The 23,801-nt window shown below is 48.7% G+C and overlaps 1 protein-coding gene and 1 non-coding gene across 4 annotated transcripts in view; both read left to right on the top strand.

Moving 5' to 3' along the window:
• Window positions 1-17,023, top strand: part of LOC121573351 — a 54,225-nt gene extending 37,202 nt beyond the window's left edge. Inside the window, exons 6-13 of the transcript XR_006661454.1 lie at window positions 376-533; window positions 745-910; window positions 2,995-3,119; window positions 9,930-10,066; window positions 10,189-10,351; window positions 10,398-10,565; window positions 11,188-11,300; window positions 16,589-17,023. This is a non-coding gene — a transcript (uncharacterized LOC121573351). The remainder of the gene's footprint in view (window positions 1-375; window positions 534-744; window positions 911-2,994; window positions 3,120-9,929; window positions 10,067-10,188; window positions 10,352-10,397; window positions 10,566-11,187; window positions 11,301-16,588) is intronic.
• Window positions 17,024-19,592: 2,569 nt separating this feature from the next.
• LOC121573348 (sorting nexin-30-like) overlaps window positions 19,593-23,801 on the top strand; it is a 91,480-nt gene continuing 87,271 nt past the window's right edge. For all 3 annotated transcript variants that reach the window (XR_006002015.1, XM_041885250.1, XM_041885249.1), the window contains exon 1: window positions 19,593-19,881. Coding sequence is in view for 2 of the 3 variants with exons in the window: in XM_041885250.1 (XP_041741184.1) it covers window positions 19,729-19,881 (153 nt within the window). In the remaining variant the exon portion in view is untranslated. The remainder of the gene's footprint in view (window positions 19,882-23,801) is intronic.

The following is a 23,801-nucleotide window of genomic DNA, read 5'->3' as shown; positions in this document are numbered from 1 at the left end:
GTCCTCTGTCAGGCGGTCAACAGCATCGTCCTCGGTCAGGCGGTCAACAGCATCGTCCTCTGTCAGGCGGTCAACAGCATCGTCCTCGGTCAGGCGGTCAACAGCATCGTCCTCGGTCAGGCGGTCAACAGCATCGTCCTCGGTCAGGCGGTCAACAGCATCGTCCTCTGTCAGGCGGTCAACAGCATCGTCCTCGGTCAGGCGGTCAACAGCATCGTCCTCTGTCAGGCGGTCAACAGCATCGTCCTCTGTCAGGCGGTCAACATCCCCATTATCCCTCACCAGGAAAAGAAAGAGTTGGGCAGACAGCTTTTGAAACATAAATGAATTAGTCTTGGTAGTTTAACAAACTCCTCCTCTTATCTCTCTCCCCAGTGAAGAACGTGGTGGGCGTGATCGCCAGGTACATGGCGGCCCTGCAGGAGTTCAGACGCAGCGTCTCCATGAAGGTGGCGTTCGACCGCGTGGGCGTCGACCGGAACACCATCTCAAGGACGGCGGCCATCGCCGAGCTGAGCCTGGCAGCTCCAGAGGTTTGTAATTCCTGTTGACTGTCCGCTATGAGACTTTTTAATGTTTCTATCTGAGCTATATGAACATGCTTTGATGATGCGCTGTCTTATTAAGCCTAGTTCTAGAGAATCTCCATTGGATTTGAGTCCCAGGCTAGGCTTAATCTATCAACGGGAAATGTAGTGTCTGTTTTTTGTTGTTGTGTATTATATGTATCTAATCTTATCCTAGGTGTTCCACGCCCTGCCGCCGTGGGACGAGAAGGAGGAGACCCTGGCTCACTACGCCCACCGCTGCCGGCAGGCCATGGACGACACCATCCACGCCAAGATCAAAACCATGAAAACCAAGGGAGACCTGCTGCCTATAGTCAGCAAGCAACACCAAACTGAGGGGTGTGTCCTATAGGACCAGACTGAGGGGTGTGTTCTATAGGACCAGACTGAGGGGTGTGTCCTATAGGACCAGACTGAGGGGTGTGTCCTATGATGTCCTATAGGACCAGACTGAGGGGTGTGTCCTATAGGACCAGACTGAGGGGTGTGTCCTATAGGACCAGACTGAGGGGTGTGTCCTATGATGTCCTATAGGACCAGACTGAGGGGTGTGTCCTATAGGACCAGACTGAGGGGTGTGTCCTATAGGACCAGACTGAGGGGTGTGTCCTATAGGACCAGACTGAGGGGTGTGTCCTATAGGACCAGACTGAGGGGTGTGTCCTATAGGACCAGACTGAGGGGTGTGTCCTATAGGACCAGACTGAGGGGTGTGTCCTATAGGACCAGACTGAGGGGTGTGTCCTATAGGACCAGACTGACCAACACGAACATTGGCCGTGCGCAGTAGATCAGTTTCAATGAACGGCGGCAATTCAACATTACATTTGAGTCATTTAGCAGACGCTCTTATCCAGAGCGACATACAGGAGCAATTAGGGTTAAGTGCCTTGCTCAAGGGCACATTTTCACCTAGTCGGCTCTGGGATTAGAACCAGCGACCTTTCGGCTACTGGCACAACGCTCTTAACCACTAAGCTACCAGAATGGTCTGGAAACGAACAGAAAACGTCAGCCGATGTCCTGTAGTCAGAGGAGATGGGACTGCCACCTGCTCCGTGCGACCGACGGACGTTCGTGTTGCTGCGTCTTGTCCTTATGATAGTCTGGCCCCAGATCTGTCCGTTTGTGATGTCTTGCCAAGTTGGCACAAACCACTCTGGGACCAGGCTAGTCCTGTGATTCCCCTGTGGTTGTCATGGGGATTGTGCTCCAATGCCTTTTCAAAACAAGCGGTCTGTCCTTATTGCTCCATTCCACATCTGTCTGTCCAACCCACAACCATTGCAATGATAAAACACAAAAACTATGTAGGCTGCACACTTGACTATCATTAAAACACCTTGCTGTGTACATAAATGGTTGATTTGCTGTTCATCATTACTGTAATGGTCTACTACTATGTGAAAAATGAATTCTGTTTCTTGGATGATGTATTTATGCTTAGACGTTTTTTTTTTTAAGAGGAGAAACCTCAGGAAAATACTATTCAAATAAGAATCTTATTTTAGTAGAGAAACCTCTTATTTTTGTTAAATCTTATTTTTGTTAATGCATGTTGATCTTTTCACTATAGTGACATTACACATTGTATTCTGAACTGTATCTCTTGACTCCTGTCCCTGCACAACTCCAGGACCTACGAATGGCTATAACCTGGTTATAGCCTGTTATGACAACACCTCGGTAGTCTGAAACATCTGTTTATGTAGAAATAAATAAAGAAAATGTCAAAGTATTAAAAAAAATATATATATATATATATATAATTATACAAGGCTCCACATTGAAAACATTGGAACAGTAGAGTTCTAGAATAGATTCTGAAGCATGTCGATGTCTGCTGCACTTTGGCAACATAACCTGGGTTGTTCCAAATGGCACCCTATTCCCTACACAGTGCACTGGTCAAAGGTAGTGCACTATATAGGGAATAGAATGCAATTTGGTACGCACATTATCAGTGAATCATCATCATCATTATTAAAAACGGAGACTTCAACAAGAAGAAACATTCATTGTTGCAGATGTCAAATGCACTGCACATAACAGTTCTCAATTCTCCTTCCTCATGACTAAAGTCATATCCCTTCTGTGTAAGGTATGATTACTGCAAGGCCTTAATACTAACTTCAACACTGCAGTATAAAATGCATTCATCCACAAGATTTATTAAACAGTTTGACTGTGTGCCAAATGGCACCCTATTCCCTATATAGTACAATAATTTTGACCAGGGCGCATAGGGCTCTGATCAAAAGTAGTGCACTATTATTTTTTTACATTTTTAGTCATTTAGCAGATGCTCTTATCCAGAGCGACTTACAGTTAGTGAGTGCATACATTATTATTTTTTCATACTGGCCCCCCGTGGGAATCGAACCCACAACCCTGGCGTTGCAAACGCCATGCTCTACCAACTGAGCTACATCCCTGCTGGACTCCTACCTGGCCTCCTTCAGGGCGGCGAGGCAGGAGGGCTGGGAGTATGAACCCAACAGCCAACTACCAGTGTGTTCTGGAGCGTCACCTGAAGGAGCAGCGATACAGGTCATCAAAATCGAATAAAAATCCAAAGTTATTTGTCACCAAATACAACAAGTGACTTTACCATGAAATAATTATTTATGATACCTTTCCCAAACAATGCAGTTATAAAGTAAGAAAATTAACAAATAGATCAAAAGAAAATAGTAACATTATAATAACACCAACTAGGCTATATACAGGCGTACAGGGTAGTTGGGGTGATTGAGGTACTATGGACATGTAGGTAGGGTGTCACGGTTCAGACAGACGACTAGAGGACCACAATTGCGTCACACCAGAAAGTTTATTAAAACTTAAGGGAGAAGGGAAGTAGGGAGTGAGTGAAGGCTCCAGGGGTTATCCCGTCCAAGGTGCTGGGTCTGTGCCCCCCCCCAGTGGCAGCGGTGCGTCCGATGACGCCGGTGGTTGGTGGTCCAGAAGTCCTGGGGGGGGAGGAAACACAGACACAACGGGGCGGATGAAACAAGGCAGAAGTACAGTTCAAGGGAAATCCAAATACGTTGTAGCAAGGCAGAAGGCTGGTCAGAGTTACCGGGGTCGAAGAGTAGTCAGGAGTCGTAAGGCAGAAAGCAGGTCTGGTTTTCCTGGGGCAGAAGAGTATCCAAGAATCAGGCAGGTCCGGGGTCACAAAACCAGGGTGAGCCAGAAGCGTGAGCACACAGGTTCCGGGTGTGAGCTTTGCAGACGATCTGACAAAGGAGAGCTGAGAGACGGGACTTTAAATACTGGGAGAGGTTAGTGGGTAATGCAGCGCAGCTGGCAGAGTAATTAGAGCCGAGCAGAGCAGGGACAGGTGGAGCTCGTTAGGCTGAGTAGAGAGAGAGAGATGAGCAGAGTGGAAGATAGTGGAAACACATTAAGGTGGTAACCCGGTGGAGTGAGAGGGCTCATGACAGAACCCCCCAAGGGACGGCCCCAGAAGTCCCAAGAGCAACACCACGCCGGGCGGGAGGAGGGGAGCCGGAGGAGGGCTAGAACTCCTCCCGAACGGTCAGCGAACGCCCTCATCCTCGGAGGAAGCCGGAGGGCCGTGGTCGGGAGATGGGACAGGTCCCGAGACAGGATCAGGCACAGGACAGGAAGCCGAGCGGGCAGGACGGTTAGGGATCCCTCTGGGGCGGCCCCTACGGATTGCAGGTTGATCAGGATGCCGTTGGTGGAAGGCGGTGATGAGAGTCCTATCCACAATCCGACTAGCTGGCACCCAGGTCCTTTCCTCAGGTCCATAGCCCTCCCAGTTAATGAGGTACTGGAGACCCCTACCCCTCCGTCTGGACCGAAGCAGGCGGCGGGCGGTGTAAACCAGACCACCATCGACGAGCCGTGGAGGAGGAGGACAAGGCGCAGCAGGGACCAGCGGACTCTCATGAACGGGCTTAATCTTAGACACATGGAAAGTGGGGTGCACCCTCATGGAATTAGGCAGTTGGAGCCGGACAGCAGTTGGGCTAATCACTCTTATGATAGGGAATGGGCCAATGAACCGAGGTGCCAACTTCTGCGACTCCACCCTGAGTGGCAGGTTCCTTGACGACAACCACACCCCTTTGACCAACATGGTAGGTGGGAGCAGGGATTCTCCGACGGTTGGCCCCGGTAGTGTAGCTGGCAACGGATCTGAGAAGTGTGGCTCGGGCCTGTGACCAGGTGCGGCGACATCGACGGGCAAACGCAAGTGCAGATGGGCAAGTAACCTCCCCTTCCTGACTGGCAAATAGAGGAGGCTGGTATCCATAAACACATTGGAAAGGGGACATACCGATGGCAGAGCAGGTCAGAGAATTGTGTGCGTACTCCACCCATGTCAATTGCTGCGACCAGGAGTGGGGGTTGCGTGAAGTCATGCATCGCAGTGCCTTCTCGAGCTCCTGATTTGCCCGCTCTGACTGCCCATTGGATTGGGGATGGAATCCGAAGTCAGACTGACTGTGGCTCCCAGCAGGTGACAGAACTCCTTCCAAAAGCGGAGGAGAATTGTGGACCACGGTCAGAAACTACATCCTTTGGCAGTCCGTGGATCCGGAAGACGTGTTCCAGGACCACCTGGGCGGTCTCCTTGGCGGTTGGGAGCTTGGGGAGGGGAATGAAGTGTGCCATCTTGCTGAATCGGTCAACTATGGTGAGAATGACGGTCTTGCCCCTTGAAGGGGGCAGCCCCGTGACAAAGTCAAGGGCGATGTGAGACCAGGGACGTCTGGGCACAGGCAGGGGCTGCAGCAATCCGGCTGGGGGCTGGCAGGACGACTTGTGTTGGTTGCAGATGGGGCAGGCTTGGACGAATTCCCGTACATCCTTTCTCAGAGCGGGCCACCAGAACCTCTGGGCGAGCAGGTTGTAAGTGCGGGTGGAGCCAGGGTGACAAGCTAGGCGGGAGTCATGTCCCCACTGAACGACCTGGGACCTTAGGTTTTCGGGGACAAAAAGGCGGTCAGCTGGGCAAGTGCTGGGACCGGGCTGGTTACGGAGAGCTTCCAGCACCTGTTCCTCAACAGCCCAGGTCAGAGCTGCTACGATGCAGGGACTTGGCAGAATCGACACAGGATCCTTGGAGGGGTTGTCATCCTTCTGGAATTGACGGGAGAGGGCGTCTGGCTTGGTGTTGCGTGATCCAGGCCGGTATGACAGAGTGAAATTAAACCTGGTGAAGAACAGGGCCCAGCGGGACTGCCTGGAGTTCAACCGTTTGGCCGTGCGGATGTACTCCAAGTTCTTATGATCGGTCCAAACGAGAAATGGAATGGTGGACCCCTCCAGCCAGTGACGCCACTCCTCCAAGGCAAGCTTCACAGCCAGCAGCTCTCGGTTCCCTATGTCGTAATTGCACTCAGAGGGGGACAACCGACGTGAGAAAAAGGCACAGGGATGGAGCTTCCTATCCTCCGCAGCCCACTGAGAAATCACAGCACCAACTCCCACATCCGAGGCGTCCACCTCCACAATGAATTGCCGGTCCACGTCAGGCATCTGGAGGATGGGAGCGGAGGTGAACCTTACCTTGAGGGTACTGAAGGCCTTGTCGGCTGCTGGGGTCCAGGTGAAGGGTTGCTTGGTGCTGGTTAGAGCAGTGAGAGGGGCAGCAACGGTACTGTAGTTCCGGATAAACTTTCTATAGAAGTTAGCAAACCCCAGAAACTGTTGCAGCTTCTTTCTGTTCTCCGGAACTGGCCATGACGTGACTGCTGATACTTTGGCAGGATCCATTTGGATACTTCCCTCTGCCACTATGTACCCCAGGAAGGCCACTGTCTTGACGTGAAACTCACACTTCTCTGCCTTGGCGTGAGGGAATTCTCCAGAAGACGATGAAGGACTTGCTGGACATGGCGGGTGTGTTCAGACAGGTTTCTGGAGTAGATTAAGATGTCATCCAGGTAAACGAAGACAAACTTGTTTAACATGTCCCGCAGTACATCATTCACTAGAGCCTGGAACACAGCAGGAGCATTGGTGAGGCCAAAAGGCATAACCAGATACTCGTAGTGGCCTGTTGGTGTATTGAATGCGGTCTTCCATTCATCTCCCTCCCGGATCCGCACTAGGTGGTAAGCGTTTCTGAGATCCAACTTGGTAAAAACAGTGGCTCCCTGGAGCAACTCAAAAGCAGAGGTGAGCAGAGGGAGAGGGTAACGGTTTTTCACTGTGATGTCGTTGAGTCCCCTGTAGTCGATGCAGGGGCGAAGAGATCCGTCCTCTTCCCCACAAAGAAGAAGCCAGCACCAGCCGGAGATGAAGATGAACGGATCAATCCTGTGGACAGAGAGTCATTGATGTAGTCCTCCATGGACCTTCTTTCAGGAGCAGACAACGAATAAAGACGGCCCCTTGGAGGAGCTGTTCCAGGGAGGAGGTCGATGGCACAGTCGTACGGTCGGTGAGGAGGCAGAGATGTGGCTCTTGCTTTGTTAAACACTTCTCTGAGACCATGGTAGCATTCTGGGACATGGGAGAGGTCAGGGGCGGAGTTAGTAGGTACTGGCCGAGGGGGTAGTGCGGCAGCAAGCAGGCAGGTTCGGTGGCAGTCCACTCCCCACTCCCTGATCACCCCGGTCACCCAGTCGAGCTGAGGGTTGTGCCGGCGGAGCCATGGGTAACCCAGGATGAGGGGTTGGCCTGGAGAGGGGAGCAGGTGAAACTGGATAGTTTCTTGATGGTTTCCGGACAGACCCATCAAGACCGGGGCCGTGACATGAGTGACCGATCCGAGTAAGTGTCCGTCCAGTGCCCGGGCAGGAATAGGAGGTGTCAAACGGAGGTTCTCCAGTCCCAGTTGGCGTGCCAGCTTGATGTCCATTATGTTGGCTTCGGCGCCAGAATCCACCAGAGCAGCCAGGGTGTGAGTAGAGTCAGAGAGGCGGAGGTGAACTTGCAGCAAGGGTTTGCGGTCGGAGGACTGGATGGTCATTGAGCTCAACCGGACTCCCCTATGCCCGGTGAGCTTCGGCTTTAAAGGGCAGGTTACCACACGATGTCCATCACCTCCACAATAGAGGCAGAGGTTTGAGGTGAAGCGGCGCTGGCGCTCTGCAGGAGTGAGAGAGGCTCGCCCAATCTCCATAGGCTCCGACTGATCAAGCTGACTTGGGTGAGTGGCAGTAGCTGACAGGAGCCCAGTCGGATCTCTCCGAATGCCGGTAGTTGGTGGACCTTGGCGCCCCCCTCTCACGGCAGCGGGTCTGTATCCTTCTGTCGATCCGGACAGTCAGTGCGATGGCTTCATCAAGAGTGGAAGGCAGTTCATGGGAGACCAACTCGTCCTTGATATAGTCAGCCAAGCTATGGAAGAACGCGTCCACCAACGATGGTGTGTTCCAAGAACTTCGTCTTGCCAGGGTTCGGAAGTCGATGGAATGGTCTGCGACTGTACGTCTGCCTTGTCGAATACTGAACAGTTCACGAGACGCCTCTGCGGTTGGTGAATCCAGGTCAAACACCTTCAGCATCTCCTCAGCAAACAGGTCGAAGGTTGCACATGCGGGGGTTTGACGTTCGAACTCTGCTGTTCCCAGAGTCGAGCTCGGCCCGTCCAGGTGAGTGATGGCATACCCGACCCTAGCCCCTCCGTGGCGAAGGTCCTTGGCTGCAAGGAGAACTGAAGTCGGCAGCTAGTCAGGAATGGCCGGACCTGGGTAGAATCGCCGTTGAACCGCTCGGGGTTTCCAATCTTGGGTTCCGGGGGCAGCGGCTGAAATGACCGGGGCAGGTGACTCGGAGGCAGGGCTGGTGGGCAGACTGGCTGGGGTAAGGTTGGTGAGGAGTTGAATGATCCTGGCGAGTTGTTGTTGCTGCTGCTGGGACTGCTGCTGGTGCTGCTGGAACTGCTGATGCTGTTGGTGGCCGACCTGAAGCAGAGAGGTGATGTCGCCGCTCATGCGGCCTAGCTCTCTCTCAGTGTGTTCCAGGCGTAGCATGGCGGTGGGTTGCTCAGGTTCTTCGGTTTCCATGTCGGGGGAAGTGTGCGCTGAGTCCATGATGGTCAGATCGTACTGTCACGGTTCAGACAGACGACTAGAGGACCACAATTGCGTCACACCAGAAAGTTTATTAAAACTTAAGGGAGAAGGGAAGTAGGGAGTGAGTGAAGGCTCCAGGGGTTATCCCGTCCAAGGTGCTGGGTCTGTGCCCCCCCCCAGTGGCAGCGGTGCGTCCGATGTGGTTGGTGGTCCAGAAGTCCTGGGGGGGGAGGAAACACAGACACAACGGGGCGGATGAAACAAGGCAGAAGTACAGTTCAAGGGAAATCCAAATACGTTGTAGCAAGGCAGAAGGCTGGTCAGAGTTACCGGGGTCGAAGAGTAGTCAGGAGTCGTAAAGGCAGAAAGCAGGTCTGGTTTTCCTGGGGCAGAAGAGTATCCAAGAATCAGGCAGGTCCGGGGTCACAAAACCAGGGTGAGCCAGAAGCGTGAGCACACAGGTTCCGGGTGTGAGCTTTGCAGACGATCTGACAAAGGAGAGCTGAGAGACGGGACTTTAAATACTGGGAGAGGTTAGTGGGTAATGCAGCGCAGCTGGCAGAGTAATTAGAGCCGAGCAGAGCAGGGACAGGTGGAGCTCGTTAGGCTGAGTAGAGAGAGAGAGATGAGCAGAGTGGAAGATAGTGGAAACACATTAAGGTGGTAACCCGGTGGAGTGAGAGGGCTCATGACATAGGGGGTGAAAAGCAGAAAGCCCGGGTAGCCGTTTAATGACGTATTGCTATTGATGTGATTGGAGTGAAGCCAAATCCAAACTGGCTTCTCTTGACACTTTTTTTTTTCCACAGTTGAGCTCAATCAGTTTAGCTCAACGCTAATTGGCTATTTTTTTATATATTTTTTAAATTATCAATGGAGGCCAAATGCTCGCAGGCTTTCCTTGCATTCAATGCTAGGGGCGGCAACAATGTCATACTCTTTTTGACCAGAAAGCATCAGGGCGTAGCGGGATTTCTTATAACGTCCGGATTAGTGTCCCGCTCCTTGAAAGCGGCAGCTCTAGCCTTTAGCTCGGTGCGGATGTTGCCTGTAATCCATGGCTTCTGGTTGGGGTATGTACGTACTGTCACTGTGGGGACTACAAAGTCGAAGCCGGTGTTAATGGCAGGTTAGAGAACTGGGACAGAAACCTAAAGGTTGCCGGCTCATGTCCGACAGGGAAAAAAATCTGGTCAGGATTGTCCTGCCGTTGTCTTGTGCTGTTGTGTCCTTGAGATAGGCACTTAACCTCCAAACTGATCAATGGGTGCCGTAGTATGGCTGCCCTCTGCCCCAACCTCTCTGTCATATGGGTGAAATAAAGCAGAAGACAAGAAGAAGACATCTTCTTCTTCTACAGCTACAGCATCACCAGAGACAAGGAGGCCCTGAAACAGAAGCCATGAAGCTTCTCTGACGAGCTGAGAAAGAGAGACCTGCTGAGCCGCTTCAACCATGATAGGACTGCTCAACTTAGTGTGGCTCAACAACACAGAGGTGAGGTTACATCTGAAATGGCGTGTTTGTGTGCGTATGCAGGTAAACATTGTATGGTTTTAATACTATACTATACTAATATACTATACTATACTATACTAATACTGTATACCCCCATCAAGACGTTTGTCCACTGCACCGGCTTCCATGGCTCCTCGCTGACCACGCCCACCGGCCTAGACTGTCTGGAGTGGACCTGCCAGGACTCCTCAGACGTCTCTGCTGAGACCCGCCGGGCGGGGACAGATTGTCGGATCTACGCCACGCCTCACGCCCCCCGACCCTGTACAGGACTTCAAGGTAATCTAATGTGTTTATCGGAGAAGACAAGCTGCTGCTTCTTCTTCTAAGGAGCATGCCCAGAGGAGACCCATGCTGTACGGGGACGCTCCCTTCTACCTGTCCATCAGACTTGTGGTCAACCTGGCCGCCCTCCACTGGTACAACTGCCAGGCCCTGGGTGAGAACAAACAGGCTATGATGGTGAGGAGGGCAACATCCCTGGGAGGAAGACTCACTCCAGAACAAACAGGCTATGATGGTGAGGAGGGCAACATCCCTGGGAGGAAGACTCACTCCAGAACAAACAGGCTATGATGGTGAGGAGGGAAACATCCCTGGGATGAAGACTCACTCCAGAACAAACAGGCTATGATGGTGAGGAGGGAAACATCCCTGGGAGGAAGACTCACTCCAGAACAAACAGGCTATGATGGTGAGGAGGGAAACATCCCTGGGATGAAGACTCACTCCAGAACAAACAGGCTATGATGGTGAGGAGGGCAACATCCCTGGGAGGAAGACTCACTCCAGAACAAACAGGCTATGATGGTGAGGAGGGCAACATCCCTGGGAGGAAGACTCACTCCAGAACAAACAGGCTATGATGGTGAGGAGGGCAACATCCCTGGGAGGAAGACTCACTCCAGAACAAACAGGCTATGATGGTGAGGAGGGCAACATCCCTGGGAGGAAGACTCACTCCAGAACAAACAGGCTATGATGGTGAGGAGGGCAACATCCCTGGGAGGAAGACTCACTCCAGAACAAACAGGCTATGATGGTGAGAAGGGCAACATCCCTGGGAGGAAGACTCACTCCAGAACAAACAGGCTATGATGGTGAGAAGGGCAACATCCCTGGGAGGAAGACTCACTCCAGTGTATACCAGAGCTGCAGTACCCTGTCAGAAGCTCAGAACAACCAGCTGATCTGTAACAACATTTACATTTACGTCATTTAGCAGACGCTCTTATCCAGAGCGACTTACAAATTGGTGCATTCACCTTATAGCCAGTGGGATAACCACTTTACAATATGTATCAATTTTTATTTTTATTTTATTTCATTTTTTTGGGGGGTGGGGTAAGGGGGGGTAGAAGGATTACTTTATCCTATCCCAGGTATTCCTTAAAGAGGTGGGGTTTCAAGTGTTTCCAGAAGGTGGTGAGTGACTCCGCTGTCCTGGCGTCGTGAGGGAGCTTGTTCCACCATTGGGGGTGCCAGAGCAGCGAACAGTTTTGACTGGGCTGAGCGGGAACTGTGCTTCCACAGAGGTAGGGGGGCCAGCAGGCCAGAGGTGGATGAACGCAACAACCTTGGTCAGGCCAGTCAGTCTACCGGAGGATCCCACTCTGCTACTAAATTTGTTATCACTGGATCGTTGGACTCCTCAGACAACATGTGAGCCCCAGAGCCATGGTACGCATGCCAAATGACACCCTATTCCCAATTTAGGACGCATGTTTCTCGAGATATGCTATGTGTCTGACAATACTGTTTTATTAGTGTAATAATGAGGTAATATTCAGTCATGCTATTATATAATCAATATCATCAGTGCTATATGTAGTCTTGACTAAAGATCCTACACATATTGTAGCCTGTAAATTTGTGAATGTAATTTCTTATTAATCAGTCAGGTTTAATGTTCACTCACCTGCTATTCTGAATATACACTACCAGTCAAAAGTTGAGACACTTACTCATTACTTACTCAATTTTTTACTATTTTCTACATTGTAGAATAACAGTGAAGACATCAAAACTATGAAATAACACATATGGAATCATGTAGTAACCAAAAAAAGTGTTAAACAAATCAAAATATATTTGAGATTCGTCAAATAGCCACCCTTTGCCTTGATGACAGCTTTGCACACTCTTGGCATTCTCTCAACCAGCTTCATGAGGAATGTTTTTCCAACAGTCTTGAAGGAGTTCCCACATATGCTGAGCACTTGTTGGCTGCTTTTCCTTCACTCTGCGGTCCGAATCATCCCAAACCATCTCAATTGGGTTGAGGTCAGGTGATTGTGGAGGCCAGGTCATCTGATGCAGCACTCCATCACTCTCCTTCTTGGTCAAATAGCCCTTACACAGCCTGAAGTTGTGTTTTGGGTCATTGTCCTGTTGAAAAACAAATGATAGTCCCACTAAGTGCAAACCAGATGGGATGGCGTATCGCTGCAGAATGCTGTGGTAGCCATGCTGGTTAAGTGTGCCTTGAATTCTAAATAAATCGCTGACAGTGTCACCAGCAAAGCACCCCCACACCATCACACCTCCTCCTCCATACTTCACAGTGGGAACCACACATGCGGTCACCTACTCTGCGTCTCACAAAGACACGGCGGTTGGAACCACCAAAGGACAGATTTTATTTATTTTATACATTTACAAACATTTCTAAAAACCAGTTTTTGCTTTGTCATTATGGGGTATTGTGTGTAGATTGATTAGAATAAGGCTGTAACGTAACAAAGTGTAAAAGGGAAGGGGTCTGAATACTTTCTGAATGCACTGTATATACTCCCACTATTCTGAATATAAACTCACCTACTATTCTTAATGTTACTGGAGTTCCCAGTCTATAGTCCGTATTCTGATTGTTCATGTATTCAATAAAAACATTGCAGAGAAAAAGCCATTCATGTGAAGACCAGGCATCTGTTAATATTATAGTGATAGCTAAGCTAGCTAAACTGTGTTCATAGTTCCATGTTTTAATGATATCTAAGCTAGCTAAATGATGTTAATAGTTCCATGTTTTAATTATAGCTAAGCTAGCTAAACTGTGTTAATAGTTCCATGTTTTAATTATATCTAAGCTAGCTAAACTGTGTTCATAGTTCCATGTTTTAATGATATCTAAGCTAGCTAAATTATGTTAATAGTTCCATGTTTTAATGATAGCTAAGCTATGTCAGTTCAATGTTATAACCTCTGGGTTTGCCAATCCCCAAATGTTGGTGTTGTTGACTTGATCTTTATTTGATTATGCCTTAATGTATAAAAATGTTACAAAAACAACAACTAATTGTCTTTCACTTCTTTTTAAATGATGTACGCTGTACTGTTACCACACACAGACTGAAATAATATGACCCTTATCTTCAACAAACAATGAGACCTTGTTCAAAAAGAGAGAAACTTGCAACAAAGAGTGTGTTGTGACTTTGCTCCGGGAGGAAGTTTCCCCAGGGCACAGGTCTAGGACCAGCTTCCCCTCCCCCAATCCTGACCTTAACCAGTAGTGGGGAAAATGCTAAACTGACCCAGGATCAGTGTCTAGGGCAACTTCACCCTCCACCGCTGGTCTCCATTAGGGGTGTGAACATTTAAACGTTAAAACGTTTTTCAAACGATCCTTAAAGTTAAGAAAAATCCCTAACTGAAAAACATTCCCCCCCCCCCAAATTTTCATCACAGTGCAGTTATCACAAAACATATTTTTTTTCCCCGTGTAATAGCCTAACTATATGATAGGCTATAAAGGCCTGGGCCTAACTATACGATAGGCTATAAAGGCCTGGGCCTAACTATATGATAGGCTATAAAGGCCTGGGCCTAACTATACGATAGGCTATAAAGGCCTGGGCCTAACTATACGATAGGCTATAAAGGCCTGGGCCTAACTATATGATAGGCTATAAAGGCCTGGGCCTAACTATATGATAGGCTATAAAGGCCTGGGCCTAACTATATGATAGGCTATAAAGGCCTGGGCCTAACTATATGATAGGCTATAAAGGCCTGGGCCTAACTATATGATAGGCTATAAAGGCCTGGGCCTAACTATATGATAGGCTATAAAGGCCTGGGCCTAACTATATGATAGGCTATAAAGGCCTGGGCCTAACTATATGATAGGCTATAAAGGCCTGGGCCTAACTATATGATAGGCTATAAAGGCCTGGGGAAAGTTGTGTAATAAAACAAGAGAGGAAGAGGTGAACTTCAGGCTACTTTGGTGAATTCCCGACGTACAATCAAGACATTGCGAGATACAGATTACGTATGGTTCTTTCTGTCCGGCCCTTCCCCTCTATCTCCCTCGCGCTGGCTCTCCTGCTCTCTCTTCACTAACGATGCCTGTTCATTCTTTGCTCTGTTGCATGCAGAACATCATAGCCTATTCATTGATGATAGGCCCTGCTTTACTGAAGTTGCGAGACATTGCAAGCCAAGAAATTGCGAGATACAGCATTCCATTGCGCGATAAAGCGTTTGCCGATTCGATAAGCCTAGTGCACGGTTCTGACTCAGTCTGTCTGGTGGCAGACCAGCCTATTCTGTGCCCCCCGTCTCCCCGTTGCTCGCTATGAACGATGCAAGTGTTTCTGTTCTCGGAAGTACGGAAACTAATCAGTCTCCTCCGTTCCAAAAATACTGGTTCTTAGGAGTCGATTCCTAGCAGAATCAAATCTTGACTCTAAGAAATGGGAGTGGACACCAGGAGTGGAAGTCAAGGAGTCGAGGAATCAATTATTTTGGAGTCGACTCTCCACCACTACATCACCGTAGTTAACAGTTGTAAAAACGGCAAAGGCAAGCAACAGCAGCGAAGTCCTGTATGGCAATACTTTGAGAAGTTTAAATGAGAAGGAAATGTTAACTTTGTGAGGTGGAATTGAGGTACAGTAGTGGTAGTACAGGTGCAATGCTTCACCATCTGAAAGGGGACGCACCGTGAGACCCAAACCATCTGAAAGGGGACGCACCGTGAGACCCAAACCATCTGAAAGGGGACGCACCGTGAGACCCAAACCATCTGAAAGGGGACGCACCGTGAGACCCAAACCATCTGAAAGGGGCGCACCGTGAGACCCAAACCATCTGAAAGGGGCGCACCGTGAGACCCAAACCATCTGATAGGGACGCACCGTGAGACCCAAACCATCTGAAAGGGGATGCACCGTGAGACCCAAACCATCTGAAAGGGACGCACCGTGAGACCCAAACCATCTGAAAGGGGACGCACCGTGAGACCCAAACCATCTGAAAGGGGCCGTACCGTGAGACCCAAACCATCTGAAAGGGGATGCACCGTGAGACCCAAACCATCTGAAAGGGGACGACCGTGAGACCCAAACCATCTGAAAGGGGACGCACCGTGAGACCCAAACCATCTGAAAGGGGACGCACCGTGAGACCCAAACCATCTGAAAGGGGACGCACTGTGAGACCCAAACCATCTGAAAGGGGACGCACCGTGAGACCCAAACCGTTGCCGGGAGCAGCACAGCGGAATTTTATGCATTTTGTCTTTATCTTGGAAAACCTATTAAAAAATGGCAGTTTAAAAGTTAACAAAAATTCTCAATTTGTCACATCCCCAGTCTCCATGGTGATGGAAGGTCTAGTGGCCTCTGGAAGAGAAGAAACAGCTAAATGGCTAAAAGTACTTCAACGCCAGCGGGTGGCAGTCAATTTCATATCACCTCTGAACAGAATATCGACTCCATATTTCAGTTCATTTCCCGACGATTCTACATGTTCAATCGACGCCGTTCGTCGACGTCCAACAGCTGATCTGTAACACACCATCTTTCTGCTGTTGTTTCCTTAAGGTTCTGTTATTCTGCTGTTTACATTTAAGTCATTTAGCAGACGCTCTTATCCAGAGCGACTTACAGTTAGTGAATACATATATATATATTTTAAATTTTAATTTTTTCATACTGGTCCCCCGTGGGAAACAAACCCACAACCCTGGCGTTGCAAACGCCATGCTCTATCAACTGAGCTACATCCCTGCCGGCCATTCCCTCCCCTTCCCTGGACAACGCTAGGCCAATTGTGCACCGCCCATGAGTCTCCCGGTCGCGGACGGCTGCGACAGAGCCTGGATTCGAACCAGGATCTCTAGTGGCACAGCTGGCACTGCGATGCAGTGCCTTAGACCACTGCGCCACTCAGGAGACTACGTTGTTTCCTTAAGGTTCTGTTATTCTGCTGGAGGAGGAGGAGGTGGATCTAGTCGTGGGAGGATGAGGTTCCCGAAGGAGGAGTCTTGAGTGATGAAGAATCCAGAAGAGTGAGCATGTGCGTGCTAAAACAGGAAGGTTAGCTACACATTATGTATGAGAACAAACAAACAACAGTTTAAAGGATGGAAGTGGAAAGAAAGAAGAACAAATGGAGGGAAAGGGTCAAAAGGTTGAATCAACAGACCCCCCCAGACAGACACCCCCAAGACAGACCCCCCCCAGACAGACCCCCCCCAGACAGACCCCCCAGACAGACACCCCCAGACAGACCCCCCAGACAGACACCCCCCAGACAGACACGCCCCAGACAGACCCCCCAAGACAGACCCCCCAGACAGACACCCCCCAGACAGACCCCCCAGACAGACCCCCCCAGACAGACCCCCCCCAGACAGACACGCCCCAGACAGACACCCCCAGACAGACACCCCCCAGACAGACACCCCCCAGACAGACACGCCCCAGACAGACACCCCCCAGACAGACCCCCCCAGACAGACACCCCCCAGACAGACACGCCCCAGACAGACCCCCCAGACAGACACGCCCCAGACAGACCCCCCAGACAGACCCCCCAGACAGACCCCCCAGACAGACCCCCCAGACAGACACCCCCCAGACAGACACCCCCCAGACAGACACCCCCCAGACAGACACCCCCCAGGAGAGCAAAGGGCCTGTTTAACTGGAGACTACTGTTAACAGAAATGCATGGACTAAGTTTGAAGTTGATTCAGTTCATAATGTACTACGTAGTCGTTTTCTCTACATCATAAAACACCCATAACTTTTTGAATGTCCCCGAAACCACCCATACGTAAAAATGTATGCACACATGATCCTCTGTAGCTCAGCTGGTAGAGCATGGCGCTTGTAACGCCAGGGTAGTGGGTTCGATCCCCGGGACCACCCATACACAAAAATGTATGCACCCATGACTGTAAGTCGCTTTGGATAAAAGCGTCTGCTAAATGGCATATTATTATTATTATGTCCGAACTCAGAATCAAATTGGATTCGCAAAAATAACATGGTCACTGCGGTAGAACGTCTATTTTGATTGATCAGGTAGTGGACTAAACTGGTCATTGAGAAGATGCTCTCAAAATGACGGCACCTGTAGGAGATACGTTTCTGAGGTTAGCAGGACAATTATGAGATGGAGTTACATCGGAATGCCACCAGGCCGCAAGCAAAGTCGGGAGAACAGGAGTATTGGGACACAGAAAGGTGGATTTCTGAGGATGAACGGAGGGGAGAAGAGGAAGAGGAGGTTGAAGAGAATGAGGAAGATGAAGAGCTCAGAACCTGAGCCTGGCATCAATGGACATGATAAAGAAGAATCTGGTCCAATAGGAGTGAAATTTTTTTGAGAAGGTGGACCCTTGCCTTTTTGGCGGATCCATTTGTGGTTTCAGGGTGGGTGGAAAAGGAGTCGGGTGCAGTTGAATCAGTGAAGGTAACCTGTAGTGGACTTGTGATATTTCTTTGTGTTTCTTCTGACCAGAGGGAGCGGGCGCTCCGTGTCACGCAACTTGGGTCAAGATCTGTTTCTTGCTTTGCTCTTAGGAACAGGGCACCATTGAAAGGAGTGATTTCTGGGGTAGCGTTAAGTGTGGAGGTGGGAGCAATTGAAGTTGAAGATTCCTGGTGTTTTTGATGCCCGCCGTTTGGTGCGACGCAGATCTGGTGGTGAGCGTGGTGAAACAGAGGAGTCGCTGTCAGTCCTTTTGAGTTTTGAGTCGGAGTCTTTACCCGACAAGGTCATGTTAGGATATATCAGTTATCCTGTTAGTGCTTTTGTGGCGAATCCACTGCACTGTTTCAGGTTGCAATGTTTATGGTCATGCCGCAGGAGTGTGTATGAGGGAGATTCCAAGACGTGGGAAGTGTGAAGGAGGGCATGGGATAGAGGATTGTGTAGTTACGGTGGATAAAGTTGTGTGTGTCAACTGTAGGGGTGCACATGTTGCTGGGGATCAGAAGTGTCCGGAACGAGAGAGGCAGGTTGAGGTGGCCAGAGACAGAGTAGTGCAGAAGGTGTCGTATGCTGAGGCAGTGAAGAGAGTAAAGGAGGATGGGTCAAGGGTGAGGGATCCTGAGAGGATCCCTGTGAATAATAGATCTGTGCCAGCAGAGAGGAATAGGCCAGTGAGTGATATATGCTTCAGTAAGGTTGGCTGCTTAGCGTTTTACAGCAATGGTTATCAACTGTACCGCAGAAATGGAATGTAAATCACGGAAAATAGATGTTGTGGTGGCAGCTGCAGAGAAGTACTTGGGGGTATGAGATTTGACTTCAGAAGAGCTACAGGGTGTGTAGAGTGGTGGTGTCCGGTCCTCCCAGGCCGTTGGCATGGTGCAGGATCAGATAGGGTTCAAGCAGTGGAATAAGGTGATGGGTTTTAATTAGTGTAGGGTTAGTTGGTAGGGGAATTAAAATATATGTAGATTTTTATTTACATTTTTTCCTGGTTCCCCTTTCCCATCACAAAGTGTAATAGATTTATACTATAGTTCAGTTGGTGGCGGTAAAGCAACATATTGGATACCAACCGCCATTAAACCTCACAGAAGAAGAAGAAGAAGGGGACTAAACTCCACAGTGAAGGAAGTTTAATAATTAGGTAGCCATTTCAGATGTGTCCATATAAACAGGACTATTAGGGAAATCGTTCTTCTTGCAAAGCATGTAAACGTTTTGAACTAACTATTATATTAATCTGACTATCTCCGATTTGACAGCTCCAACGCAGTTACACCACTGAGGTATAAATAACTGTATTTCCGCGATGCGGATTGAATAGAGCCCTAGGACTCGGCATCAGCAAGCCGCACAAAACGCTCTGGACGAGAGCTATCTGCTATACTACCCCGCCTTTTGCTACTTGATTTACCTGGTGCAGGCGATGCCATGTCAGAAAGACTGGTTGCAGCCTAAACAATATGAAACATAGAGCCAGCTATCACAGTGTTGGCTAGCTAGTTAACATTTGCACTGGGGACAGACGAATTGACAAGGGATAGCAGGTGTTTCAGATTTCCCCCATCGTTCAAATAGCAACACAACTATCACAGATAATCGTATGTTTGACTTCAACTGAACTACTTTGCTAGATACAGAAACAAACACCGCTAAATAACTTTTTACTCTGCTCTTGTGTATCAACAAAAGTCACGTGACTGCTCATAGTGTTATTACTTCCGGTAGTGTTATTGTACTTCCGTGACTGCGCGGTGCAAGTCAGCTGACAGCTGTGTGGTTACAGCTAGCGTGTCCAGCATTTGATAAACAGGATTGGAAATAATCACAAAACAACCTATCATTCCAGGCCCAAAAACTACAATATTTCCCGGCAAATCCGTTAGCGGATTCCCCTCGCTTGCACAATGAGTGCTGGCACCCCTAAATCGCTAGCATCGTCGGGGCAAAAGCCCATTCAGGAGATCTGCCATCCGCTCGGAGCCGAGGAGGCAGCGACAGCCGGAGTCCTCACACCCAGTCCAGATATCGGAAACACCACTAGCAGCATCGGAGGGAAGGTAAGAGAGATATAGATAGCTAGATAACCTAACTAAATAGATACTTTGGCCCTTATTCCATACTTTCATGTGCTGAGGTAGTTTTGGGATGATAGATAATCTAATTTAGGGCATTTCCATCTAAAAGGACACATGAGCGCCAACGAATCAAATCAAATGTTATTTGCCACATGCGCCGAATACAATGCAGTTTTAAGAAAATAAGTAATAAGTAAAAAAATAAAATAAGTAAAAAATAGATTTAAAAAAATAAAAAGTTCATAGGAGCATGTCAAATGAAACCTAATTGTCTATATATATATTTTTAGAAATTAAGTCATATATACTTTTTTCAACCATTTTCCATCCTAAAAATGAAGAATAAGCAAAGGCTTTGATTTCTGGTCAAACAGACGGATAAGGGGTCTTAGACAACATCTACCAGAAAAAGTCTTAAAAGCTATTAGAAATACATCAAATCACAATAATGTTGAAGTAAAGCCCCCTGCCAACTAATATCTACACTTATATTTAGTTTTGGAGAATTTTTTGGCCTTCTGTAAATTGAAGAAACTGCCTTGTAATTTTGTTACCAAAAACCCACACATATCATTAAGATATTTTCTAATATCATGAGGAGGGAGGATAATGAAAGTTAACAGAAGTAACAAGTAAAGGCAGACCTATCCATTAGTTAGTTGTTTTTGAATTATTAAGTGATTCAAACTCGTAATTCTGTTACCAAATCGGTAATGGAATTACTGAATAATCCGTTTTGGAATTACTGCAATTGAATAGTCAATGGGAAATCAAAGTAGTCAAACCACAGTTGGGTCTCCTGCTACTGTCCTCCTGCTACTGTCCTCCTGCTACTGTCCTCCTGCTACTGTCCTCCTTCCACTGGTATACTGTTATGTTCAGCTCATAGGGTCTCCTGCTACTGTCCTCCTTCCACTGGTATACTGTTATGTTCAGCTCATAGGGTCTCCTGCTACTGTCCTCCTTCCACTGGTATACTGTTATGTTCAGCTCATAGGGTCTCCTGCTACTGTCCTCCTTCCACTGGTATACTGTTATGTTCAGCTCATAGGGTCTCCTGCTACTGTCCTCCCTTCCACTGGTATACTGTTATGTTCAGCTCATAGGGTCTCCTGCTACTGTCCTCCCTTCCACTGGTATACTGTTATGTTCAGCTCATAGGGTCTCCTGCTACTGTCCTCCTTCCACTGGTATACTGTTATGTTCAGCTCATAGGGTCTCCTGTTACTGTCCTCCTTCCACTGGCATACTGTTATGTTCAGCTCATAGGGTCTCCTGTTACTGTCCTCCTTCCACTGGTATACTGTTATGTTCAGCTCATAGGGTCTCCTGCTACTGTCCTCCTTCCACTGGTATACTGTTATGTTCAGCTCATAGGGTCTCCTGCTACTGTCCTCCCTTCCACTGGTATACTGTTATGTTCAGCTCATAGGGTCTCCTGTTACTGTCCTCCTTCCACTGGTATACTGTTATGTTCAGCTCATAGGGTCTCCTGCTACTGTCCTCCTTCCACTGGTATACTGTTATGTTCAGCTCATAGGGTCTCCTGCTACTGTCCTCCTTCCACTGGTATACTGTTATGTTCAGCTCATAGGGTCTCCTGCTACTGTCCTCCTTCCACTGGTATACTGTTATGTTCAGCTCATAGGGTCTCCTGCTACTGTCCTCCTTCCACTGGCATACTGTTATGTTCAGCTCATAGGGTCTCCTGTTACTGTCCTCCTTCCACTGGTATACTGTTATGTTCAGCTCATAGGGTCTCCTGCTACTGTCCTCCCTTCCACTGGTATACTGTTATGTTCAGCTCATAGGGTCTCCTGTTACTGTCCTCCTTCCACTGGTATACTGTTATGTTCAGCTCATAGGGTCTCCTGTTACTGTCCTCCCTTCCACTGGTATACTGTTATGTTCAGCTCATAGGGTCTCCTGCTACTGTCCTCCTTCCACTGGTATACTGTTATGTTCAGCTCATAGGGTCTCCTGCTACTGTCCTCCTTCCACTGGTATACTGTTATGTTCAGCTCATAGGGTCTCCTGCTACTGTCCTCCTTCCACTGGTATACTGTTATGTTCAGCTCATAGGGTCTCCTGCTACTGTCCTCCTTCCACTGGTATACTGTTATGTTCAGCTCATAGGGTCTCCTGCTACTGTCCTCCTTCCACTGGTATACTGTTATGTTCAGCTCATAGGGTCTCCTGTTACTGTCCTCCCTTCCACTGGTATACTGTTATGTTCAGCTCATAGGGTCTCCTGCTACTGTCCTCCTTCCACTGGTATACTGTTATGTTCAGCTCATAGGGTCTCCTGCTACTGTCCTCTTTCCACTGGTATACTGTTATGTTCAGCTCATAGGGTCTCCTGTTACTGTCCTCCTTCCACTGGTATACTGTTATGTTCAGCTCATAGGGTCTCCTGCTACTGTCCTCCTTCCACTGGTATACTGTTATGTTCAGCTCATAGGGTCTCCTGTTACTGTCCTCCCTTCCACTGGTATACTGTTATGTTCAGCTCATAGGGTCTCCTGCTACTGTCCTCCTTCCACTGGTATACTGTTATGTTCAGCTCATAGGGTCTCCTGTTACTGTCCTCCTTCCACTGGTATACTGTTATGTTCAGCTCATAGGGTCTCCTGCTACTGTCCTCCTACCACTGGTATACTGTTATGTTCAGCTCATAGGGTCTCCTGCTACTGTCCTCCCTTCCACTGGTATACTGTTATGTTCAGCTCATAGGGTCTCCTGCTACTGTCCTCCCTTCCACTGGTATACTGTTATGTTCAGCTCATAGGGTCTCCTGCTACTGTCCTCCCTTCCACTGGCATACTGTTATGTTCAGCTCATAGGGTCTCCTGCTACTGTCCTCCCTTCCACTGGTATACTGTTATGTTCATCTCATAGGGTCTCCTGCTACTGTCCTCTTTCCACTGGTATACTGTTATGTTCAGCTCATAGGGTCTCCTGTTACTGTCCTCCTTCCACTGGTATACTGTTATGTTCAGCTCATAGGGTCTCCTGCTACTGTCCTCCTTCCACTGGTATACTGTTATGTTCAGCTCATAGGGTCACCTGCTACTGTCCTCCTTCCACTGGTATACTGTTATGTTCAGCTCATAGGGTCTCCTGCTACTGTCCTCCTTCCACTGGTATACTGTTATGTTCAGCTCATAGGGTCACCTGCTACTGTCCTCCTTCCACTGGTATACTGTTATGTTCAGCTCATAGGGTCACCTGCTACTGTCCTCCTTCCACTGGTATACTGTTATGTTCAGCTCATAGGGTCTCCTGCTACTGTCCTCCCTTCCACTGGTATACTGTTATGTTCAGCTCATAGGGTCTCCTGCTACTGTCCTCCTTCCACTGGTATACTGTTATGTTCAGCTCATAGGGTCTCCTGCTACTGTCCTCCTTCCACTGGTATACTGTTATGTTCAGCTCATAGGGTCTCCTGCTACTGTCCTCCTTCCACTGGTATACTGTTATGTTCAGCTCATAGGGTCTCCTGCTACTGTCCTCCTTCCACTGGTATACTGTTATGTTCAGCTCATAGGGTCTCCTGCTACTGTCCTCCTTCCACTGGTATACTGTTATGTTCAGCTCATAGGGTCTCCTGCTACTGTCCTCCTTCCACTGGTATACTGTTATGTTCAGCTCATAGGGTCTCCTGCTACTGTCCTCCTTCCACTGGTATACTGTTATGTTCAGCTCATAGGGTCTCCTGCTACTGTCCTCCCCTTCCACTGGTATACTGTTATGTTCAGCTCATAGGGTCTCCTGCTACTGTCCTCCTTCCACTGGTATACTGTTATGTTCAGCTCATAGGGTCTCCTGCTACTGTCCTCCTTCCACTGGTATACTGTTATGTTCAGCTCATAGGGTCTCCTGCTACTGTCCTCCCTTCCACT

The sequence above is a fragment of the Coregonus clupeaformis genome, chromosome 9 (genome assembly GCF_020615455.1).
Source record: "Coregonus clupeaformis isolate EN_2021a chromosome 9, ASM2061545v1, whole genome shotgun sequence".
Taxonomy (NCBI): Eukaryota; Metazoa; Chordata; class Actinopteri; order Salmoniformes; family Salmonidae; genus Coregonus; species Coregonus clupeaformis.
The sequence above is the reverse complement of the archived record's forward strand: the minus strand, read 5'-3'. Positions and strand labels throughout refer to the sequence as shown.